Source organism: Carettochelys insculpta, chromosome 4, assembly GCF_033958435.1.
Source record: "Carettochelys insculpta isolate YL-2023 chromosome 4, ASM3395843v1, whole genome shotgun sequence".
NCBI classification, from domain to species: Eukaryota; Metazoa; Chordata; order Testudines; family Carettochelyidae; genus Carettochelys; species Carettochelys insculpta.
Genome location: NC_134140.1, coordinates 55048197 through 55072903, shown reverse-complemented (window position 1 = coordinate 55072903; position 24707 = coordinate 55048197). Strand labels below are relative to the sequence as shown.

Below are 24707 nucleotides of genomic sequence, written 5' to 3'. Positions count from 1 at the left end.
GTCTTGTTACTGTCTGGGTCCACACTTCTTTTTAAGATCCTGCACATCCTGTTTTGTAAGTACAGTTTCAACTTCTAGTTACTGTTACAGAATGAGGTCTATGCTTCTGATGGGGGATGTTTTGAAACCAGGAACATTCCATAGTTATGTAATCAGCAGTGTTAGCAATATATTAAATCTTGTGCTCCTCTGTATGTTGCCAGCAGGCTTGGAAAGAGTCTAGTGGATGGGAGGGGCAGAGAGGAGGAGTAGGGAAGCTAAACAGGAAAAGCACTTCAAACCAAACATTGCATCTAGGATACGAATATGCTGGCACTTTAGAAAGTGCACAGGTGTATAAACAAAGTTGGAGCAGTGCTCATTCTGTAACTATGAACTTGTAATATATTGAAGTTTGTGATTTAATCTACACCATGTACAAGTGAAGTGACTTCTCTATGGATCACTTTACTTAATTTGCCTCTTTTAATCCTATTTTAAGACACTGTACATGCCACTGTAGTTCAAGTGGTGTCAGCACTTGTATTTTTTTTCCCCGCCCCAGGGATTTATAACTTAAGTGTAAAAACCTGCTGTGGGCTGAAACATGGCTTAGAAGTATGTCTTAGAGCATTCTTTTCTTTAATAAGGTTAAGGAAATTGGATCGTGTATTTGAGATGAGTGTTTAAAAATAAACTTTTTTTTACTCGTTTGACTTTCTGCTTATGTAAGTCTAAAGAATATGAAACTAAGATGACAAACTTTTCCCAAGTAGTGTAGTAATGGCTGAAACAACCTTCTGCTGTGGTTTGTTTTTTCACATAGAAGAGCTTTCATCAGTGTTCAGGTAACTATTACATTTTTTTTATCCTACGCCTATACCACTATTAGACAGAACTTGGGGTGGCAAACTGAGTTTGCTTGTTGGCTCTAGGTGAATGGATCTAGAATAATCCTGATTCTCTTTATATTCAGCCTGAATGTGCGTAAACAGCTAAAAATGGCCAGGTTACATAATTATCCATGAACAGCTTAGAAAATAATGATTTGAAAAAAGTTAATCAAATTAGGTCCCTATTTTTCTAGTACACGCAGAAGTAGTAAGTGAAAGTGCCATCTCACATTGTGTATGGGGGTGGATGCTGACTTCCAATGGTAACCACTGTGTCTATGGTGCATTTTTTAACCAAAACATTTACTTCATAACTTATTCAGAAATTGACCTAATTTACTTTCTCAGGAATGGGGCTGTTTAAAGTCTACCAACTTGTTTCATTTCTTGATTTTTCTCCCTCCCCCCCCGCACCAATTTCTTGGATAATATTTTAACCTGCCAAAGACTTCAGTATCTCTGTAGTGATTCTAGCATGTAACTTCAGAACAAATGCACCCTGGTTCACTCCTCTTCCTGCTCTGGTGAGAATTCATCATGTGGAAATTCTAGTCACATGACCCTAACTAAAGCTTGTGGGTTGGTCTAGATCCTATATGACAACTGAGCTATTTCTTCAACTGAATGTAGTTTCATGTAAGCATACTTCATGTTTGTGACCTCACTTCATAGCACCTCACATTTCCTTTGACTTCTGTGAAAAGAAATGTTGACTTATCCCCATGTTAGCCCAAAACTCTAAGCAACAATGCAGGAGACATTCTCAAAATGTTCATGCTCTTATCAGTTATGAGGTGATAGGAAAGGTATGTGATTGTTTTTAAACTGCAGGTTCTGGAAAGAATAACCTTTCTTTCTTAGAGGAAGTCCTAGCTGTCTGTCATCAAGAAGATAACACTTCCTGCATCAGTTGTAAATTATGCCTGTTCAGTGTGGTACACTGTCCCACTCTGCTACTGGCTGGGTTTGACCCTGTCATGGCCTGGCCCAAAAGAGAACAGATCTTTCATGGGAAACGGGAGCTAAAGGCTCATGTATTAAGAGGCAGAGATCTCAGGTTTGATCCCCACTGTGCATGACCCACTTTTAATGTAGTAACTCCAGAATTATTAAGTGCTTCAAATCCAGTACCATTAGGCACCTGTTCTCATAAGTAAAGCTAGCCCAGCACTCGAGCTTGGACAGTGTTCCTTCCAAGATGACCACAGCTCTTGCGTTTTTGGAAAACAATTAGCAAGGTGAGAGGCAAACTCCACCACGTCAAACAACTCAAAAACGCATCTTACAGAGCACTGGGGAAGATGAGGTTGCCTGGTATTTTTACTACAATGTAGCTGGAGGTGGTCAAAACTATACCTCCCACCTTCATCCCCTGAACTCATAGGGACCACAATAAAAATTGGGAGACTAAGCATGGACTTTTTTTGGTCAGTGGGGACAAACCCCCAATGCCTTTAGGTCTTTAAAAATGAGTAGGGACCTTGTGAAAGGGTGAGATTAAATGAATTTAAAAAAGGGTTGTAAGGGGATAGTTGAGGTCTATGAAGGAGGCAGAGAGGTCCACTGAGGAGTGGCAGGAGACCTGGGTTCTGTCCTCCAAGAGTTTAAGCAAATCCATATGATTCTCCATCAGTAATATGGAATAATGGTCCTTGCCTTACTGTGAAGAGTGATTTTTTTTGGAGGTGCAGATGAAGTGTGTAAGTGAAATTTTTTTCCAACTGTCTGAATGTAACATTTGGAACTATGCAAGTTCAGGCCTATGCATTGAGTACAAAGAGGAAAAAATGTGTTGTTTTGGATCCTGAGCATATGCTCTTGATTAATGTTAAAATGCCAATTTTTTTCTCTTGGCTATGAATCTAAAACTAGGTTTGGGGCAGGAGGGCGCAGCTTAGTTTCAAAAGTCTTCCTTCCTTTACATTTATTGGAGAGGAGTCTACTCCAGAGAACAGTTTTATAGAAAAATTTACTTGCTTGAATTTTGGGATGTTCTTTTCCTGCCTCTTGTTACGTTAACTTTGGGACCAAGCTGCATGATCTTCCAAGCAGATGAGCCAATTGAGCGTGCTGTGTAATTTATGGAAAGCAAAAAAGGCACAGTGCAGTTTAATGGGGCCATGCTTTTCACAATTTGTCAAATCAGATAAAATAAAAGGGAAAATAGCAAAACTTACATTCTAAAAATCAGCTACATTATTGAACTTGTACTTTAAAATCATCTCCATGTTTGCTCCGGTGGTCTTTGATCAGTGTACAATGACCATTAGACTATGTCTCTTAAGCTAAAGGTTGAAGAGAAGTTTTCTCCGGGTGTTCAGTCACACTTTAACGTTTACCAACACTATTAAGTAGCTTGACAGCTGAGAAAGTTGCTGATGTAAGGATATGTAGTTTTACAGGGGAGACAAAGCCACTCCTCTCAGCACCATCATCAATGCAGAGAAATCTATGCAACACAAATGCTTTAGTATAAGTAGTACTCACCCTAGGATGGCGCATTCACACTGCAGTTGAAGTGATCACACAAACTAAATTCTTCCACACCTTGCAGCTAACCTGTATGCAGTGTGAGGCAGACATATTATGTAAAAATTTAGTTTTATGACCATTACACAATCCTATTACATCCACCCAGATGAAATACAAGAATTTGTTCCTCAGAGTGCAAGTTGTGTTTACATTTGCACCCTAAAATATTTTAAATCTCCCTTTTCTACATTGTTTTAAAGATGCTAATGTTCTGTTAAAATTTGCATCTCCTCTTCCTTTCCATCCCACCCAGCAAAAAAATGTGTGCAGGGTTTAACCCTGTGGTATAGACTACCCCTTGCAGCTGGTTTTAGATCCAGTGGGGAGGGGGATGACTCCTATCCACCCCCTCCCCCATACCTCCCTCTCAAGTATGTAAGGGGAAGTTGCTGTCTTCTTTAAAGTGCCCTCAGAAGGAGTGATGGACTGCTGTTGTTGCTCTGGCACCTTCCTGGTATTCTCAATCAGTTACAGCATTAGGTTGGGCCCAGGCTTTAGTACGCTCATGCAATTAGCTGTGGGATTTCATAAGCATTTATCTAGCATCAAGGCTTTCCTTTTGTCAAATTAAAAAAAAAAACCAAAAAACTACAAGTATTGCATGCGCTCAGTCTTCTATAACTGGAAGCATTTAGCAACCTCTGTGCTTAGGTGGGCTGCCTACTATTCCCAATAGTGAAAAGTCAAAACACAGGAAATTGCAATATTCATCTACTTCAGTGCTTTATAAGCTTCATTCCCAAAGGTGACAATATTTGGGTTTCACCAACACCCCCCCGCCTTATTTTTACATCGTGTCATCAGTAGATGTGACAAAACCCAAACTAAGAAAATGTCACTGCTGTCATCATGAAGTCTAGCACCTGTATAGTAACTCACCACTTGTGCTCCAGCACACAGTACCACCATTCCCTCATGCACAGTCTCAGAGGAGGGTAAATGCTGGCATTTAAAAATCATTATTACTGTACAGCAAGCCAGGAAATCATCCATGGCTGCACTGGATAAAAATAATCCTCTGGAACCTACCAGAACTGCACCAGAAAGGCAAACAGAGAGAAAAAAATACCTTGGAGAGCTGCTGCACTTTGTCACAGCTCTGCTTGATGTTGATACTCATCTTAGAAAAATGCCAAATGTTACAGGTGACACTGTTTCAGCTTTTTTTTTTTTTCCAGAACAATTTTTCTTTTGACCAAATGTGCAAGTCCTGAAATTAAAGAACAGGTAGAAAGATTGCCTTGTGGTTGAGGTATAGGACTAGAAGTAGTAACATACTGGTAGAGTTGGGGAATGTGTGTTCCTGGATAAATTAGTAATATAACTTTGGAGAGCTGATTGTTTGTTTGTTTGTTTTTTTCTTTTCCTTGGCAACCATATTTCTGTTCCTTTCAGTGGAACACTTCTCAGGGTAAGAGGGGAAAAATTAGGACCCTCCACATCTCACCTCCCTTAGCAGATGAAATGGGGAGAATGTATTTACTTCAGACAAGGATATGTCAGGCTTGATTCATCAACATAGCCCAGCGATTTAAGTGCTTCCACTGGAAGATGCTATATTAGCTGTGTAACACTTTATTTGACAAAAATGTCTCATTTCATTTTGCCTTGTAACTGTCACCCAAGCCAAAGTGGTTTTGAACAAACAGCTATTCAAGGTAGGTGGTGATATTTTGGTTGCTAAACATTGTAAGGAAATTAGTTATCCAATCACAAGGTTTAGAAGTGCTAAAACAACTTGGAAATTAAAAAAGGTAGAACCCTTAAATTTCAAAAGAAAATGTATATTTTTCTGTTCAGTGAAAAATCCTAAAGATGTAGATTGTTTTTTTTTTTAAAGCAGAACCTGAAACTTTACTTCCTTCTCACACCCACAAGGAACAGGTTTAGTGGGTGCCATCCAATCACCAATGATCTCCATGCCATGCAGCCCGTATTCAGGTCTAACCCCTAGGATTCAGCCTGCTCCCACCTCCTCTCTCGCCCTTTATGCACAAAGTGAAAGGAGGGCTGACAAGAAGGTTGGTGATGTACACATACACACACTAGCTCTCAGCTGAGCTCATAAAACAGTAGCGTAGCACCAGACCAGCTAACGCAAACTGCTACTGCCCTGAAACACTCACCTGGCTTCCGTAGGTACATACTTAGGGCAGCAAATCCACGCTACCATACCTAATCTACCACTTTTGCATGCTACCTCAGCTGAGAGCTGACATGCATATGCTTAGGCAACATAGAAAACACAGCCGAAGACCATGGTGTAGGCATACCTTACGCCTTTTGCAGAAGGAGGCTCTTCCATTTTTCCTTGAGGCTAACTCGTGTCCAGTGGCCATCTTCCAGGTCTCATGGCTACCTATTGGAGCTGGCCCTTCAGAGCCTCTCACCCTTGCTGGACATAAGCAGCAAGTTGCAATGAAATTACAAGCACACGTAGAACTAGTAAATCCTGTCATAGCTCCTTATTAACCTAAACACATACTTCAAGGGAGGGAAACCCATCCGGTATCTTGCTGAAGGAAAAATTATTTCCTGATGCCAAAAATGGCTCAGATGCCCCAGCAGTTATGGAACATTGTTTGCAACATTATCTGCTTGACAGCTATGATCAGCCTTGCAAGATTGCAGTGCCTGTAAGCGTTACTTTAGATACAAGGTGGGCAATGTTATAACTTTTATTGTACCAACTTCTGTTGGTGAAAGAGATGTGCTTCAGAGCTTACACACAGCTCTTCCTCAGGCTCCTGAGGGCTTCCTTCCTGCCCTTCATTGATTGAAAAAAGCAAGGCACTACCATGCGCCACTTCTATGGGTGTTCTGGGGCAACCCGCATTGGAACTTAGCATATACTCAATCCTAACCCCCCTCTGAGAGTAAATGATAAAAGCACACACCCATACAGCTTGGTCCATATTCAGTAAAGAAATTTAATCAATGGCAACCACAACAGAGAAGCGTAATTATTCCTCGCTAATTTTCTATAAGAAGAAAATCATGCCTAAGGTAATATTTTTACATGTACAATATACTAAAGGTTACAGTCACCACCACGGCAAAGAAAACATGTTATGTTGGGGGGGGGGGGGGCTACTCAAGAAGTTTTGATATTCTCTCAACGCTTATAAAAATAACACACAATCATCGTTTTTACAAAATACTGTAATTACCAAAACAGAAAAGTTATTTGTAACTCCCTATCAAAGATTTATCACTGTATTAGAAACATTTGGGAGCCACAGGTTACAAAGGCTACATGGGGGGCGCGGGGTTCAACCCAACGCATGAGTATTGCTAAGCATTAGGATTTCTGCTCTGGGCCACTGCTCTGTAATGAAAGTGGAGTGTGTGAACAAGAAGAGCGAGATTAACAAAACCCTCCACCTCAAAATTAATATGAAACTAAAAGGTTAAAATGTGTCCAACAACATACTGTTTGTTCATTCTGTGTCCACAGGATCCACATATCAGGTCAGATCAACACGGGTTGCTACTGTGGTTTGTCCTTGTAGGTTCTGAGCTCTACACACATAGTTGCCAGCATCAATGGTTTCAAAATCATCAATACAAATAACACTCTTGGAGATTCTTGTGGTATGCCCAAGTCCTCTGTTGATAAGCCGCCAAGAATTCTGGATAATCACAGGCCTTTCATACTGTTTTAAAAACACCCACATAAGAAAATGATGGTGTACAATTCTGCAAACACTAGTTAGTGACAGTACAGTCACATAAAATAGTTAACAAAGCCCTCACGAAATGCTCAAACATATGAGTCTGGTCTGAAAGTCAGATTCAGGGAGGAAGGGGTGGGTGTCTGGCAATCATTACCACCATTTCTCCACAATAAAAGCTACAGCTATGGGTGATCACAACTGCTGTATTCATGTTAGCTTTTCCATTTAGAAATACCAGTTGTAAATTCAATTTGAGCATAATCTCCCTTCTTGAAGCCACAACCAAACTGCATGTTTTCACGCTGCTTTCATGCACTCATTTTTAGTGTTAGCACAGTCACCTGAAAGCTACTGTCCTATATAAGGATAGGAAGACTTCCACTCAAATTCCCAGGTACACAGGTTTGGACTATTTGCATGATCAAGTATGTTAACAATTTTGGCCCCCTCTAAACTTGGAAAATAGCTACATTTATGTAAGTCAGGTGCTGTCATCACGCCCCCCCCCCCTTACGTTAATGCTTTTTTGCATGCCCCCATGAACAGATGTGTTAATGATCTTAGTTTTGAGACATGTTATCCATTAGGGTGAAAGCTTGGTTTCCCAACACAACTGTGGCTTTCTCCCATCCACCTGTGATAAAACTGTTACAGCATCACTGGACAGCCACCATTTTCGTAGTGGCAAGGGACCCTGTGTTAATTTTACAGCTAAAACAGTATTCAAGAACTTTCTAGACAGCACTGTATTACACCATCTAAAAGTTATTGGGTTTCCCCTCATGAAGATGTTTCTGAAATATTCAAGCTAAAATACAAGCAAGGATGCTTAGATAACAGACAGTTCCCATGTATTGGAAATCCATGTGGCTGATTTGATGGGAGAAACTCCATCTTGAAAAATAAAATGTTAAAAGGTAGTTTCTGTAGGCCAATTTCTCCTAACACTCACTTCCACTATCCAGTGAGGTTAGAGACATGGCAGAAATTGACCCAAATGTTTGTGTAACATTTGATGTAAAGAACTGAATATATAGTAGTTTCCACTAGTAAATTAAAAATAAAACAAATTGTAAAACACAGAAATATTTAAATGCCTACTGCAACAGCCTTTTTCTGTTTGCCTCCACAACGCTGCGAAACAAAACTTTATGTTGGCTTGTGCTCCACTTGCAACTACAATGAACATGGTAAAAAATGAAAATATTTTCAAGCTCTGCAGTATTTTTATGCCAAAAAAGTAAAGAAGAGTAAAAATGAAACCCAGACATGTTTAAAGCTTATGTGTCTCACTTCCGTAAGTGTGGGGAGCCTTAGTAAGCAAAGTAAGACTCATCAAATAGATTAAGATCAGTGTCTCTTTCTAGTGTTAATTTAATAGCCATTTAAATAATCTTGGTATTTGTATACAGAACCGAGGGACATGAAATTCACCTTCAGATTAATTTAACAGGCAAAAATGGCAACTGTCATGGAATGCAACAATGTTATCAAAATACAGTCTTATCTGCACTTATGCAAAGGCAGCAAAAGGAGGCAGCATAAAAAAAGTTGTCTGCTTTAGTCTAAATTACCCAGTCAATGTGCAACAAGCCAGTCATCCATTATCAGCATTTAAGAGCCAGCATGTCACCTGTTAAGTACTAAGTGGCAGGCTCTTACGTCAACGACAACACTGCAAATAAATAATCTCAGATTGAAAATACTGTGGATACGATTGTCAGAATTCAATTTTTTTATAATTTCAACCTATTACCAATATTTATTTTAAGCATTATTTTAAGTTTTTATCCATTTTAAATTTTCACAGTTGTGGGAACTTCTGGAGTCTCACAATAACAGGACCAACCACTTATTTATGACAGATGTTGAAATGCAAAGAGGTAAAACTCTGTAACTGTTAATACACAAACCATCAACATCACATGACAAAATATTGCAAAAATATTAAGTCATCCTCTGCTAAGTTCTCAAGCAGCACTGCTTACCTTTTCTATCTGGAATTTCAATTATTATTTAGGGAAAGATTTTTGTTCACGTGCGTGTACATCTGTGTGGTGAAATCAATGTTTACAGACATTCAATGAAAAAAAATCTAACATTGTAACACCTTAGAGTCTCCTGAGAGTCTTCACTAAGCACTACCTCCTACTCACTTGTCAGCAAAAATATCACACCCCTAACTCAAAAATGTAAACTGACAGAAGCTTTCACCAAAAAAATCAAGGCAAACAATTGAGAAGCCAGCTGTCAGTCACAAACCTTGGCTGGTGGATTTGTGCTAGAGTAACTTCAACTCAAAAGCCAAGTAAGTTTTAGTTTGGAAGAATTTCCCTGTTATTTTGTTAGCTATTGGCCATACCTGCCCAGTTACCATGTTGACATTATCCTCCAAGTGCCCATCCAAAGCCAGTCCTGTTCCTTCATGTCATTTCCCCACTCACTACTCCGTTCTGTCCTTTCTCCCCATTCACCTTCGTATAAAGGTCAATATAGCTCAGTTCCTATCCATAAACGTGAATGAGGCAGCACTCATGGGTTGTCACAAGGCGGAGGAAAAGAGGACTCTCAGAAGCAGGCTTGTGGAAGAGCATGGAGCTACAGAAACAATGAAGTGAGCAGGACTGAGGGAGAAGTCAAAAATTACTAAATATCTGACTAAAACAATATGATACAGTGTTAACCTACTGAAAGTGTAAAACCCAAAGCAAGCTAAATCACAGAGCTACTCTGACAACATTCATTCTGCTTGGGCAGAAAACTGACAACAGGATTGTTCCCTTCCTACTGTAAGCAAAGCTGTTTTTTTCAGAGGGATGGATGCACCCTGACTGTGACCGTCCAAGAGGGAGAAACTCATGTGTATGTCAACCTGCAAACCGCCCAGTGCTGGAGCTGCTTATATTTAGGGTGTTTTCTTTGGAGATAGAAGGAACTTCTATTTTTCTTTATAGAAATTTAAAATCATTACATACTGATGGTTCTGAAGCATCAGCATTGGTTTACAATTATGTAACAACTGCATTTAACTACTTGACCTCATAGACAGGGTTGTAAGATCCCAGTTGAGGAAATTCCTGTGAGAACATCCTGCCATATGACGATCATACCAAGGGCAAGTTTACAAGTGTAAAGCTAGTGCTGATTGTCAGTGTGGTACAGAGGAGGAAGAGTACTAATAACATAAGTAGTCTCTAATGCTAGGATTACAGAGATCAAAATAAGTTTGTTGAATTGAACCTGGCAGTAAATGGCAAAAAACACGTAATAGGCTCCACGAGAGAACCGCCACTATCACCAACTGCACAAAAGTCTTCAAAGGGCCCTTTAATGATAGCTCCTTGTAGATGCTTTTGATATAATCCAACACAAAGCATCTAGAACAGTGCAGAAATCTAGTTGCAACTATGCTTCACTGTATCTTAATCTTCTTCCTCAAATGAGGGCTGAAAATCAGCTGAAAAATCAACCAGATAGCATACTACTTCCTCCTGATGTGACCTTGTAACTAGAGAGTTGGACAACGCACACTGATCCCCCTTGCCTTCCCCAACTAGAAAACACTGATTGGTATTTAAAATGTCTGTATTGTGGGAGTTTGTTCTTATTAAGAAAAAATATATACATTCAAGTTAGAATTGTGTGTCTTACCTCTTCCCCTGGATACTTCCAATTGAATGCTACATCCACGTCTGGCTCCCCAAGGACTACGCAGAGAACATTAATGTTGTCACCACCTTCTGCTTTACTGGATGATGCCACAATTGTTGTTGAGGGTGGACCACTAGGAACTGAATGAAAAAGTTGTGGGTGGGAGGCAGGAATAAGTTTGCAAAATCAAAAAAAAAATATTAACCAAATAAACTTCTCTGTGGAAATGTTTTGTTTTGATTTTTCTGGGCTATTCCACATTCTTTGTTATCTTCTTTATGGACAGTTGCTGCTGGAATTTATTTTGCACCTCCGTGTCCTGTGCAGCCAGGATAAAATGATTAACTGTGCACACCTGCTTTTTAATCTTCATAGTATAAGCTTTATACTTTCTCTAAATGGGCATAAATTCAGACAAGGTATTCTACAAACAGATTTTATCTGAAAAGTACATTTTCATTTAAAAATTGGTTTAAATATTCAAAATACCTTCATGACAATTTTTTTTTCAAATTCACATTTGAAATCTTGCCCCATAAGCAACTCTAGGACGACAAATGCTTTTCAGCATAAACTGGCAGAAATCATTCAGCTTACCTTCCACATACAGTAGTTGATACTTGATGGAAATCTGAGGTGCTCCCCTGGATTCTGCTCTACAGTAAACCACTCCTTTATGGTCAGAGGTGGGGTGTTGATAGATAAAACCCTTCTTCAGATCATAGACAATATTAGTTCCATCTGTTTTGATTTCTTCCGCTGGAAACTCCCTGTGCAGAGTCACTTTTGCTGATGGGATAGTCACTCTGCAAGGGATCACTGCTGGCTTATCTGGGTTCAGGTAGACAATCTCAAAATAACTGGAAGTAGGTACAAAGAGCTCCTCTTTATCTATATAAGAAAGTAATACAATATAATATTTAGCAAGTTATGTATATCAATTTCATGTGACAAAAATATAAATTGTCTTCTAATACATAAATAACGACAATGGGGAGGAAGGAGATATTTTCTAACAATTATTAAGTTCTGGTTTTGCATTGGCAGTGATTTACACCTCTGTACAAAAATCTGGCACCAATCAATCTAACATATCTTACAGTTAATTAACTCTGTCACCAAAGATTTTTTTTACAGTCAAAATATGCCAGACTTGGACAAATTATATATAGCGTGGCTTTAATCATTAAATTTAAAAACAAACAAACGTAGCCTTCACCAGTTTCATAAAATGGAGGGTTATATCTTTTAAAACAATAATAAAGCCCACCCCTAATTTTGGATTCAGCTTTTGAAATAATGCAGACATTTCCACAAAAGGCCTAAAGAGGTATCTGGACCTACTGAAATCCAACCCACCTTTTTTCAAAGGGGAAAGTAGAAAAACAAGCACAAGTTTTATTATGGCCTCTATTATCTGACTTTGTATTGTGCTTAGTTATTAGCAGGAAGGTCCCTTCAAAATATGTAACTTTGTTGATACAGACTGAAATACTCAATTGTTTTTACATTGAAAGTAACAGCACAATTCAAATATATCAGTGCTTTTAGGTCATGATAAACGAGCCCTATTCTAAGAAGTGGATGTGTTGCTTAAAAATGCAATTCTTAAACTCCACAATATTTTCAGCCTGAACACTGCCTGCTGTAGGGTGGCTTATCTGATTAGTCCAACCTTTTGAAAAGAAAGAGAAGTCAGTGCTCCAAGGTTGTTTTGATAAATGGCTTCCATAATCCCAAGGCTCCAACTTATTTCTGACCTTATTACAAACAAACAATCTTATCTTAGTAATCTTATACTGTAATGCTGAAACATTTTCCAGCCAGGAATGTTTTAGCTCTAATCAGGCAGCACTGTTGGTTTTTCATCATTCCTAATGTTTTCTGTTATGTGAACAAATTAACCATTTGCTTCAATCACCAATAATATACTAGGTAATGATACTAATTTTTTATTTGACTTGCATAAAAACCTTTAATGTCTAAATATTAGAGCAGTGACCAACATCAAACTTTGTGGGCTGGTACATATATTTATAGTGGTGGTTTTTCATCTTGGAAGGCTGATGTATGAAATGCAAAAAACTTGAGTGAAAATCTTGACTTCAAAGGGATTGGGATCAATGCTCCTTCTAAGCTTTTTCCATCCAAATGAAGAATAATTTTTATGTGGACCAACACATGTGAATGTGCACCACCAGTAGAAACAAAAAAAAAAAAAATCTAGCTGTGGGTGTTCCACCGATCAGCTGGGCAGCATTTGACTCCCTGTAAGCTGTGTGCTTGTGCAGTTGCTCAGGAAGGAAGAAACACTGGTCAGGGTTCCCTGCTGTGAATTTAATGTGGGGAGCCAGAAGTGTGTTTGCATTAGAACATCCTGAAAAGATGTGTCTTAAGATGTTACTTTATTTTCTCCTCTGGAAGGTTTTTTCAGACGGACATAAAACAGAAGGTTTGGACTCTCTCTGGACCTGGTTGTTGTTAAGTTTTATTGTAGATTCTAAAATTGGAATATGCTATCTCAGATATTTGCGAACTATCCACTTTTTGCTTCCTTAGGCATGGTTTTGGGTATAGGTTGAACCTCTCTACTCCAGAACCCTCTGGACCTGACCAGTACCGAATGAAAGAATTTGCTGGGCCACAGGACGTCAATATTGTCTAGCACATCAATCAACTCTTCCACTGCTTACTGGGCTCTTAGAAAACAGGGGAAAATTACAGCTAAATACCAGCACAGTACACTGAAAGCCAGGACTGCTGCCTGTAAACAAACTTTACAGGACCAAAGGAAATTTGGCCACTCCCATGGTAAGTGGTCATCCAGCTAACTAAAATCATGCCTAATTATAGATGTTGCCAGATAAGAAAGTGCCTCACTAGAGAGATTTAACGTGTTTATATTTACATTAAAGCATGGGTGTCCAACCTTTTGGCTTGCCTGGGCCGCATTGAGTGAAGAGGAATTGTCTTGGGCCGCATATAAAATATAAAATATAGTTAATGTATATAAATCACATAATAATGTTAAAAGTTTACGATCTTGTGGGGCCGCATTACTAGCTGTCCAGGGCCGCATGCGGCCTGTGGGCTGGACACGCCTGCATTAAAGCATAGGAAAACAGACACACAAATAGCATTATTGTTAATTATTTGCTTGATTTCCTGCTCACTCCATACGTAATGTATCTATCTGTACGTAGCCACTACGGAACAATAATTGGATACAGATCATGAAATGGTTATGTATAAGAAAATGGAAATTAACATGTTAACCCTTCCATACGAACAGACAACCCAGACATTTTAGTTTATGAGCCAAAGGAATTCATTACCTGTGAAAAAGATATATGTTGAGCCAGTTTTTGATTCATCCTTCTTACAGCTATAGCCATTACACAGAAGAAGCCAGCAGCTATATTCACCAGTGTCTGCGGCAGTAGAATTTGCAAGGATCAGCTGACCATATCTGTCAAGCTGCTTAATGCTAGAGAGAATAGAGTCATAAAACACAGCCAAACACATACACATTTGTGTGTACACTTTCTCACTTCATTTCTATTTGTGTTTGATTTTTTGTTTCCTCTTTCATTCTGTAACGGACATCATGAACCCCAATCTTACAAATACTTGTACAAATGAGTGTCCCACTTAATTCAAGGGTGGAAGATGAGGCCATAACATGTAAGCAAACACACATGATGAAGCAGAGGCAAAGTTTTCTTTGTTACGCATATTATTACTATTGCTGCTTTTAGTTTTAAATTAAGGTTAAAGGGAGGTAAGGAATGGGTGAGTGGTGGGGGGTAAAAAAAAAAGGAAAGGAAAGATACTGATCAAACCTGAAGCAAAAGGTTAATTCTGCATTGCCAGCAAGACCTAATAAGAGGACTGGCAGGAATCAGAGTGATTGCTGGTGATATTCTGGTATATGGATGCAGGGACATATGGCAGAGGCTGTGACAGATCACAATCATAACCTCACCTGTCTTCTAGAAAAAGCTAGGCAAATAAATCTAAAATTAAATAAAAGTAAGATGGAATTGTAATTGACTGCAGTACTAGACATGGAACTCTTGCTGACCTCCCAAGGGCTACAACCTGGCTCCCCAAGGCAACAGACATCTATACCTGAAGATAGCAAATCAATTCAGAAACTCTCAGAATTTGTAAACCATCTGACAAAATTTCTTCCAACCTTCTTAGATGTGAGAACTCCCGAGGTGACTTCTGGACAAAGCTGTGGCTTTGACATAACTGCATCATATTGAAGCAACTACCAGGCAGATCAAAAAGTTACAGACTAACTTCCCTCATCCTGAAATGCCACTATGTTCACAGAGAGACAAACATACAATGTGAGGCTAGTGAGACAGTGTATAGAGCATCACTCCCACAAAACTTAATCATTGCACTTTTATGTCAAGCTCATTATCACCAATGAAACACAGACATGCTCAGATGGAAAAAGAATGTTTTGCAATAGCTTCAAAATTTCATCCAGTGTATTCAAAGGTAGGCACCATTGGAGTGGAAAATGACCAATCACTACAGAGCATTTTTTTAAAATGCCATTGCTAGTGGTCCCAAAGCACCTGCACATGCTTCTGACAGTCTACAGAACATTACCACTTAAATGTATGCTACAAAAAAGGGACTCAAATATGCAAAGCTAAGTTCTTATCAAGCACAATTTTACAGCATGAAGACATGGCCACTGAACAGGATGTAGACACTCAATCTGACAGAAACACAGAAGGACATTACTGGCTTGATTAGTAACAGAGAGAAACAGAGAGGCTGTTCTGTAGTCTATATACTATCAAAACAAAAAAAGCAGTTAAGTATCACTTTGAAGACTAACAAAATAATTTATTAGGTGAGCTTTCGTGGGACAGACTTCAAACTCTCTTAGACAAAGAGTTAGTGGGCACAAAACAGACCACAAAAACACTCTTGATCCACAAACCGGTCAGCTGACATTTTAATGGAGTAGGCCATTCTGTTAATGACTTAAGAGTTTGTGTCTTACTGGAGAGGAATTTTCACACTACTTTGGAAAGAAAGGCTGCTGAACTCTCTTGTATATTCAAATTTGACACATTAACATGTGGTTTGAACCGGGATGCGAATTTTCTGGGTCATTATAGGGGCTCTTTTGCATACTTGCCTTAATCTAATTCATGACACCACCACCCCCTCCCCCGATTTGCTCACCTTGATAATATTTTTTCTGATTTGTCAACCTTGATTACTATTTTTGGTTCTCTACGCCTTAATTTATTGAATCTGTTCTGGTATGGCTATGGTCTGAAGAAGTGGGTCTGTCCCACAAAAGCTCACCTAATAAATTATTATCAAAACAAAAAAGCAGGCAAGTAGCACTTTAAAGACTAACAAAATAATGTATTAGGTGAGCTTTTGTGGGACAGACCCACTTCTTCAGACCATAGCCACACCAGAACAGAACAATATTTAAGGCACAGAGAACCAAAAACAGTAATCAAGGTGGATACTTGTGGCCCATTCCTGATAATTTCAAAGCGGGGGGTGGGGGGGGAGATTACACTTGTAATCCGTAAAATAGCTGAGATCTCTGTTAAGGCCTAATTTCAATGTGTCAAATTTGCAAATAAATTCCAATTCAGATCTCTCTTCACTGTAATCTTGTGGTAAAATTCTTTTGTAGAAGAATAACTACTTTTAAATCCTTTATTGAATGTCAGGGCAGTGAAAGTGTTCCCCTACCCAGGTTTGTGTGTATTCCAATTCCTGATGTCCAATTTATGTCCATTCACCCTTTGGCACAGAGACTGTCCAGTTTGGTCCAATGTACATGAGGGAGGGGCATTGCTGGCATATATCACTTTAGGGGATGTCCAAGTGTTTGAGCCCTGATGGCGTGGCTGATGTGATTAGGTCCTGTGATGGTCTCGCTTGTACAGATAAGTGGACAGAGCTGGCAAATGGGTTTGTTGCAGGGACAGTGTTTCTGCAGTATGGTATGTGGTTGCTGGTGAGTATTTTCTTGAGGTTGGGTGGCTGTTTGTAGGAGAGGACTGGCCTGTCACCCCAGGCCTGTGAGTGGGGGATCATGTTCCAGTATAGGTTGAAGATTGTCACTGATGCATCGGAGGGGTTTAAGCTGGGGACTACAGGTGATGACATAGTGGTGTCCTGTTATTTTCCTTGTTGGGCCTTTCATGAAGTAGATAACTTCTGGGTACTCATCTGACTCTGTCAATCTGTTTCTTTACTCCCCACAGGTGGGTAATTACATTTTAAGAATGCTTGATAAAGATCTCTTACGTTTTTGTCTCTGTTGGTGGGGTTGGAGCAGATATGGTGTACCATAGGGCCTTGCTGTAGACAATGGACTGGGTGATGTGTCTTGAGTGAAAGCTGGAGGCATGTGGGTAAAAAGAGCAGTCAGTGGGTTTCCAGAATAGAGTGGTATTAACATGTCTTTCATTGATTTGTAGTGTAGTGTCCAGAAAACGGATCTCTTTTGTGAAATGATCCAGGCTCAGATTGATGGAAACTGTTGAAATCCCTGTGGAATTCAAGGGTCTCCTTACCATGGATCCATATGATAAAGATATCATCAATGTAGTGTGCGTAAATAGAAGAAGGGAGATAGGGGATAGGACCTGAAGAAACATTGTTCTAGGTCAGCAATAATAATGTTGGCATATTGTGAGGCCATGCAGGTGCCCACAGCAGTGCCATTGACTTGCAGATATTAATTGTCCTCACATTGGAAATGGCAGTGGGTGAAAACAAAGTCACATAGCTCAGTTACCAGATCTGGGATGATGCTCCTGACAACCTGTAGTCCATCCACACGTGGAATATTGGTGTAGAGAACGTCTACATGCAGGGTTGTGAGGGTGGTGTTTTCAGGAAGACTACGGCTGTTCTGTAGTTTCCTCAGGAAGTCAGTGGTGTTTCAAAGATAGCTAGAAATGTTGGTAGCACAGGGTTTGAGAAGAGAGTCAGTCAATGCAGCAGGATAAACGTACTGTAAGGTTGCCAATACCTGAGATTACAGGACGTCCAGTGTCTCCAGGTTTATGGATCCTGGGTAGCAGATAGAATATTGCTGGCTGGGGCTCTGTAGACATGACTGTGTGGATTTGGTCCCAAGCAGAAGCCGGGAGTTTCTTGAGCAAATGGTGTAGTTTCTTTTGGTACTCCTCAGTGGGATCAGAGGAAAGACTAATAGAATGTGGTGTTCGTGAGTTGCTTGGCAATAGTCTGACCTATTCACGACAACTACAGCACCCTCTTTGTCAGCTTCTTTGATTATAATGTCAGAGTTGTTCTGAGGCAGTGGACAGCATTGCATTCTGCACAGCTGAGGTTTGAGGAGTAAGGGGACTTTCGAAGTTGCCCAGGTGCTTCGAAGTACCGGCGGGTTAGCCGCAGCTACACACGAGCTGGCACTTCGAAGTTTAACACTTCAAAGTTGCTGCAGAGGAGAATTAGCTTAATGAAGTGCTACACATGCACTGCAGCACTTCATTAATCATCTCCCAACACCTTGCTTACCACACTCCCTTCGAAGTAGGGAGCTAGTGTCGACAAGCCCATGGTGTTGTTTGTTCACAATGTCGGCTTGTACACATTTGCGGAAGAACTCAATATAGAAGTCCAGATTGTCATTAGAACCATCAGAAGGAGCCCACACAGAATACTTCTTCTTGTAATGTTAGTAGGAGGGACCTAGTGGGTCAGGAGACTCCCAAAACAGATCTCTCATTCACAATGACTCACCTATCACCAGTCTGAAGTTGAATAGAAATTAAGGATCCTGAGAACTTCAGGGAAAAAGAAATCTAACAGAAAAGCAGCAGGGAAACCCTTTCTGGTGGGCGCATTTCAGAGGTTCACTTGACTCCATTTGGAGGTCCGAGAAGATACCCAGGCATTCTTTCACAGAGGAAGCAAAAAGACAATGATTTTGCTCTATGAGAAAGCAATATCAATGCTGATAGAAAATGAAGAAGAGAATTTGGACTGAGATAAAACTTTTTTTAGATGAGAAGTTAACAAGTATAGTATATGATCTACAAGACGTGTTACAATTTTCTTTTGTTAGCATTTATTTCTAGAATTCTTACTCGCTGTAATTTGAATCTCTAGTCTTTGGTAATGGATCGATTTATAGTAAAATTGGTAAGTGTAAGTGATACAGGGGTCCCGAAACAAAACACCACCAGCCAATATGTTCTGTTCCTTGGGGAAGAGTACACCTGGCAATCCTGCACATATTCAGCAGAACAGGGTCCGAATATGGCAGGGAATACTTTATGTATTCAGGGTTGGTGTGTGCCCACTGCTAGCTGTACAGACAGAGGCAGGCCTGGAGCTGGAAAGTAGTGCATGTGGTGCCAGAGGCTGTTGGTTCCAAGGAGCTGAAGCACAGCAGGCACAGACTACTTCAAGCAAAGGGGAGAGAGCGGAATGGTGCCTCACCACCCTGCGTACCCATAAGGGGTGCATCAGTGAAGAACCATGAGACTTGATCAGCAGGACAGAAGGAACACAGGTCAGTGGGCAACTGATTGACAGATATCAAAACTGACTCTCAAAATGCACTACTAATAAAGCCAAGATAAAGACAATGTCCTGTCATGGCAAGACAACTCAAGTTTAAGCCAACATCAAAGCATCTGCAAAGTATACACATCATACAGGACTACAACATGAAAGAACAAACTCCCAAAATCCAAAGGAAATTCCTTAGCTGCCAAGCAAATCACGAGTTAGACCATTAAAAAAGAAAGTTATATATGTGATTATATAGATATTAATGGAGTCATACCGATTAAAACATTTAGTAAGTAAGCAAGTAATGGTATTTATCACTACTTTTCCTACCCTGAGTGTGGAAAGGGGATGATAAATAGTTTTCCAGGGGAAGCACCCAGCAGGTTTTTGTCTAAGAATTTAAAAAACTTTACTCTCAGCAAGTGCAGAATGAGAGAGGAAAGCACACAGGGAAGAACATATAAGGTCTGAATATTGCACTTAGTTCTCTCTTTCATGCTTGCACATGAACAAGCAGCACAAACAGAAAGGACATCAGGCTTGCTAAGAGGCTTATCTTGCGAAGTGCTGAGTTCCTTCAAATTCCACGGAAATAACTGAACATGAAAGGCTTACAAACAACTTTGCAGGACAAGATATTAAATTCTTTATAATGGGCTATCCAACCACCGGTACCAGAGCAAGGTGCATTGCCTCAGGAAGACCCTCCAGTTAGGACTTCTCAGAGTGGAGAGAACTGGAGTGTGTATCATAATTCTTTTGTTTGATGCATCCAAATAATTGTACTTTAACTTCCTTGTTTTTACTGTGGTGAAGGAGAGCAAAAGACTGAGTCTATGTGTTTATTCACTGAGGGTGCATCTATGCAAGCCCACTTCTTTGAAGGGGACATGCTAAGCAGGCAGGTCAGAGGAGGATAATGAGGTGCTGCGATGCATGTGATGGTCACTACGGGAACCTCAAAGCTGCTAACTTCGAAGAACTGACAGGCAGTGTAGCTGAGGGCGCCTCCAAGTACACGCTGAACTTGGAAGTTCTCTTACTCCCAGAACTTTTTGGGGATGTTTCCTCTTGAGGTCTAATCTCCCCAGTTTTAAACAATTCCAGGTTGAGCATGCCTGGAAGACAACCCAGTCCATCAAAACCAGCAGGGTGATCTCTAAGCAACTTCACTGCAGGAATGTGATCGGCTATTGGCTTTCTCCAGATGTTTTGCTTGTGCATTTATCGGATGATGTGGTGTTTGTCCCAAGTTTAGTGTCTGTAGGTTCATGCATCCATTTGTTTTAGCTGTAAGCAGTCACTTCTACGCTGTTTGTACAACATAAAAATTTCAGCCTATATACGTTCCCCTTGGTACTAATTAATAAAAATAATAACAACTAGCTCTTAGAGTGTACGTTTCACCTGCAGAACTCATATATCTTTACAAAGCAAAGTGGTACCATTATCCCCATTTAAAAGATGAAGGAAATGCTCAGAGCGAAGTGAAGTACCCTGTCCAAAGCCACCCAGCAGAATGCAGCAGATATAGAATCAAGGTCTTCTGAGTCCCACTCCAGGGCTTCAGTTGCTGGACAACTATATAATTTTAATTTGGCTTTGCCTGGTTGCAGTTTTACTTTCTTATAAGTCTGAGGAAATGTTTGCAGTCTACCACATTCGCAGAGATCCCACTGCCAAGCTGGCATTCGCTTTCTTGTCTGTGAGGTAATGCCTTGTCTTTTTATATCTGGAGTTAGTCTAACATCACAACATTTATTTTTCCTCCTTTGCACATCATTAATGTTGTACATGCAAAATCGCATCTTCTGAGTCACAGTTTGCTTCCTCAGCATGAGGCACATTTTTGTTTCTCTTATCTGCAAGCTTCTGCTTCATGTTTTCCCTTGGTCTTCCTGTGTGTGATTTACATATAAATACACACACGTTTGTCTGTATACTGGGAATGGGAGAGGAAGACTCTAATCCCCTCTCAGCCAGCATTAGACTCGTTGTGGCCAAGGACAGAAAGCCAAGCCCAAGGCTCTGAATCACACCATCCAGGGCTGAAGCTGAAGCCTCAACAACTTAGCTTCACAGGGCTCCCTGTGGCATAGGCCATGGGGAATTGCTCTGCTTCCTACCACTAACGCTACCTTTTATATTCAGGAAAAAAAAAACAGTTAGGACATAAGTGGGTCATGGAGCTTTTAGAGCAGGTTGCTGGAGGAGGGGGTATGTGCTCAGAAAAAAAAAAAAGGTTGAGAACCTCTGCTCTAAACAATGTCCTTAGTTTTGAAGCCTTTCATTTTCTTAAGGCATGTCTAGAGTACGTTTGCTACAGTAGAACAGCTGCAGCATATATGCTTTCTACATCTAGCAAAGTCGTTTTTCCACTGATATGATTAAACCAGGTCTCCGAATCTAATTTTTAAGATCTAATTTGTAGACCAATTTGCATTAAAATAGTGTCAGACACTATATATTTCTGTTACAGATATAGTGACCCACTGATTAGTTTGTGAGTACATAAACGTGCAATGAACTGTATTTACAGTACAGAGAAGCAATTATGCCAAAGGAACTTAACCTCTGCCAGTTAATGTAGACTGCCAAATACAGATGGACGTAAGGTCGATGTTAATTAATTAGTGATACAATGTGTTCGATTTAATTGCATACAAGCTGTCCAGTAATCAATGGAAATTTCCTGATGAAATACCAGGAAACATGCAATAATATCGCTGATTAGATCAACATTAGTTAAAGATTTGAGAATAGTAACATAATAAATGTCAGTGGAATAAATGGGAAAGGTTTAAACTATAAACGAAAATTGCAATATAATCAGAATTTGTAGAACAAGGTTTCTGTGCTGTCTTCACTTGCATGTATTTTTAGAACTGCGAAAGTCAATCAGGAGTCAACTGTTTGCTATCTTCCATCCAATCTGAGCTAAATGTTTTTTATTCAAAATATTCAGGATAGTTTAAAATGAACAAGCTTTTTCAGTATGAGAATTACATAAATTCAGCTTATTAAAATCAAATAATCATTTTAGTTATGGTTATTCTGTTCTACCTATCGAGAAAGATCCATCCTGAATTAGAAGTATATGTATTAATAAATGCTGTTATATACATATATGTGAACATCATAAAATCAGAGCTCCCTCCTCTCCCCAAACTCCATCTCAGACCCCAAACCTTCTCCCTTAAGATCTTTGAAACGTGTGGCCCTTGACCACTTACTAAATTCTTGGGAGTGGCCCCCATCAAAAGTCACTGCACACCCCGATCTGGTCTGAACTTCTGTATATCACAGGAAACCAGCACCACCTAGCACCAACAACCAAATTACATTCAATCACAGCAAGCGACCTGCACGCCGTGCAGCAGAGGAAGGCAAAAACCCTTCCTACCTGCACACTCAGGGGAAAGTTCCTTCCCACTCCACAGCTGACAATGGGTTAGACCCTGAGCAAGAACCAGCCAGCCAAGTGCCAGAAAGAGAGAGGAATACACTCTGTGCCATTTCAGAGCCCTGGTTTATCCCGTCCACTGCCTCATTTCCAGCTGTGGCCATCGCTGGAGCTTCAGAGCAGGGATTCTGAAACGTCATAGCACTGCAACTCCCTTTGACAATAAAAGTTACTACATCACCAGGGACCACAGTGTGAGCTTGCCCAAGCCCTGCTGCCCTGGGTAGGGGTGGGATAGGCTAAAGTTCAAGCCTCACCTCCCTAGGTGGGGGATCTGTAAACTGAGCCCCCATCACCTAGGGTGGAAGTCCCAGGTAGTGGGGCTCAGGCTTTGGCCCCAGGTTGTGGTGCTCTGGCTTCAGCCCCAGACCCCAGCCCTAGTGACTCCATTAAAACACTTAGTGGGCTCACCTCACACTTTGAGAACCACTGCAAGGAAGAAAACGCCACCTCCCTCTCCCAGAACACAGAAGGGAGAAGGGCAAGGAACGAATTTCCTTTCTGACCCCTGCAGGTGACCAGCTGAAACCCTGAAGCATGAGCTTTAGAAACACACGACACAACTCTCAGGATCCTGAGCTGAAAACTGCTATAAAATATTTAATAGAATAGTATTATTAACTAATCCACGAAAAAGAAACAAAATGAGAGACAAGCACAGTGCAGCATTTCTCCCGCTGCTCGGGGAATGGAAGGGGTCTGGGAAGGAGAGGAAAAAAAGCCTCCAGAGAGAGCAGGAGCAGGCCTAAAACCAATTGGATTTTGCAATTACTTGAGTAAGAATGAGATCAGCTCCTACATTATGACACCAGGTTTAACAATGTGCCTCCTCTTGAATGTTAGGGGCCTGCGCACACAGCATTGTTGAGCGTGGCTGAGAGGCTTGCTCTGCAGACTCAGGCAAGGGGGGGCTTGCGCTAGGGCTCCTAAAACAGCTGCCTGCTTTGAAGTTACAGCTCTTGTTGGACCTTGTGCTCAAAGCCTGTGCCTAGACTCTCACTAGAGCCACAGCTCCCGAGTAAGTGATGCCTATACAGCTATCTTCCAAGCACTCCCAAGTCCATCTTCTCGGGCTGGGAGCCTCACTCCAAAATGCAGGGTAAGCATGATGTAATCCCAGTGTGGCCCAGTAGAGCCTGTCTGTCCCCAGCTGGACTGGAAGTTGGGCTATGTCTACACTACAGCATAAAGTCAATTTTAATGGAGTTAGGTCAATTTTAAAATGTACACTCATCTCTCGCTATACGAGCACAACTGGTTCCCAAATTTCTGCTCGTAGGCAAAAACTCGTAAGAGGGACACTAAATTCTTGTTAAAATACATGTAAAAGTCTCTGACTCGTTCCAAGAGCTCGTAACGCAGCGAAGGAGTGGCAGCATGTGGTGCTGCTTCTGAAAGGGAAGTGAAACTTGTGTTGTGGGGGTGGGGATGGCGCTGGAGAGGGTTAAAGGCTGGCGGCAGTTTGGGGCCATGACCGAGAGGAAGGGTTAAAACGTGGTGGTGGGTTGGGTCCGTGGGGCAGGCAGGGGTGTTAAGGCTGCGGCAGGCTGGGTCTGCGGAGCCAGCAGGGTTTCAGGCTGCAGCAGGTTGGGTCTGCAGGGAGCTGGGGAAGGCTCATATTAGTCGGGGGAGTTCACTCGTCTAGTGAACAAAGGTAAGTATCTGTGTCCCTCATTTTAGCAAGTACTCGTAAGTAAAGTACTCATTTAACGAGGAATGAGTGTACTTGTCTTCACAACAAATATCACTGGGTCAATTTTAAGGGGTCCCAAGGTCAACTTTTTTACTCCAGCTTTTTCATGAGGAGTAAGACCAAAAATCGAATTTACAAGGTTGACAGTGCTAATATAGACACAGTGTTATTTAATTCAAATTTATTGGTCTCAAAGTATCCCACAATGCCTCCAATGTGTCTATTCTGACCATTGCTTTCACCTTCACTGCTCTCCAGGTGAGTAG

The 24707-nt window shown here is 40.7% G+C and overlaps 1 protein-coding gene across 1 annotated transcript in view; it reads right to left on the bottom strand.

Moving 5' to 3' along the window:
- Positions 1-6314: 6314 nt before the first annotated feature.
- PDGFRL (platelet derived growth factor receptor like) overlaps positions 6315-24707 on the bottom strand; it is a 41115-nt gene continuing 22722 nt past the window's right edge. Inside the window, exons 3-6 of the mRNA XM_074991825.1 lie at positions 14068-14219; positions 11330-11623; positions 10733-10872; positions 6315-7060 (exon numbers count right to left, since the gene is read on the bottom strand). Coding sequence (XP_074847926.1) covers positions 6872-7060; positions 10733-10872; positions 11330-11623; positions 14068-14219 — 775 coding nt within the window. The 3' untranslated portion in view covers positions 6315-6871. The remainder of the gene's footprint in view (positions 7061-10732; positions 10873-11329; positions 11624-14067; positions 14220-24707) is intronic.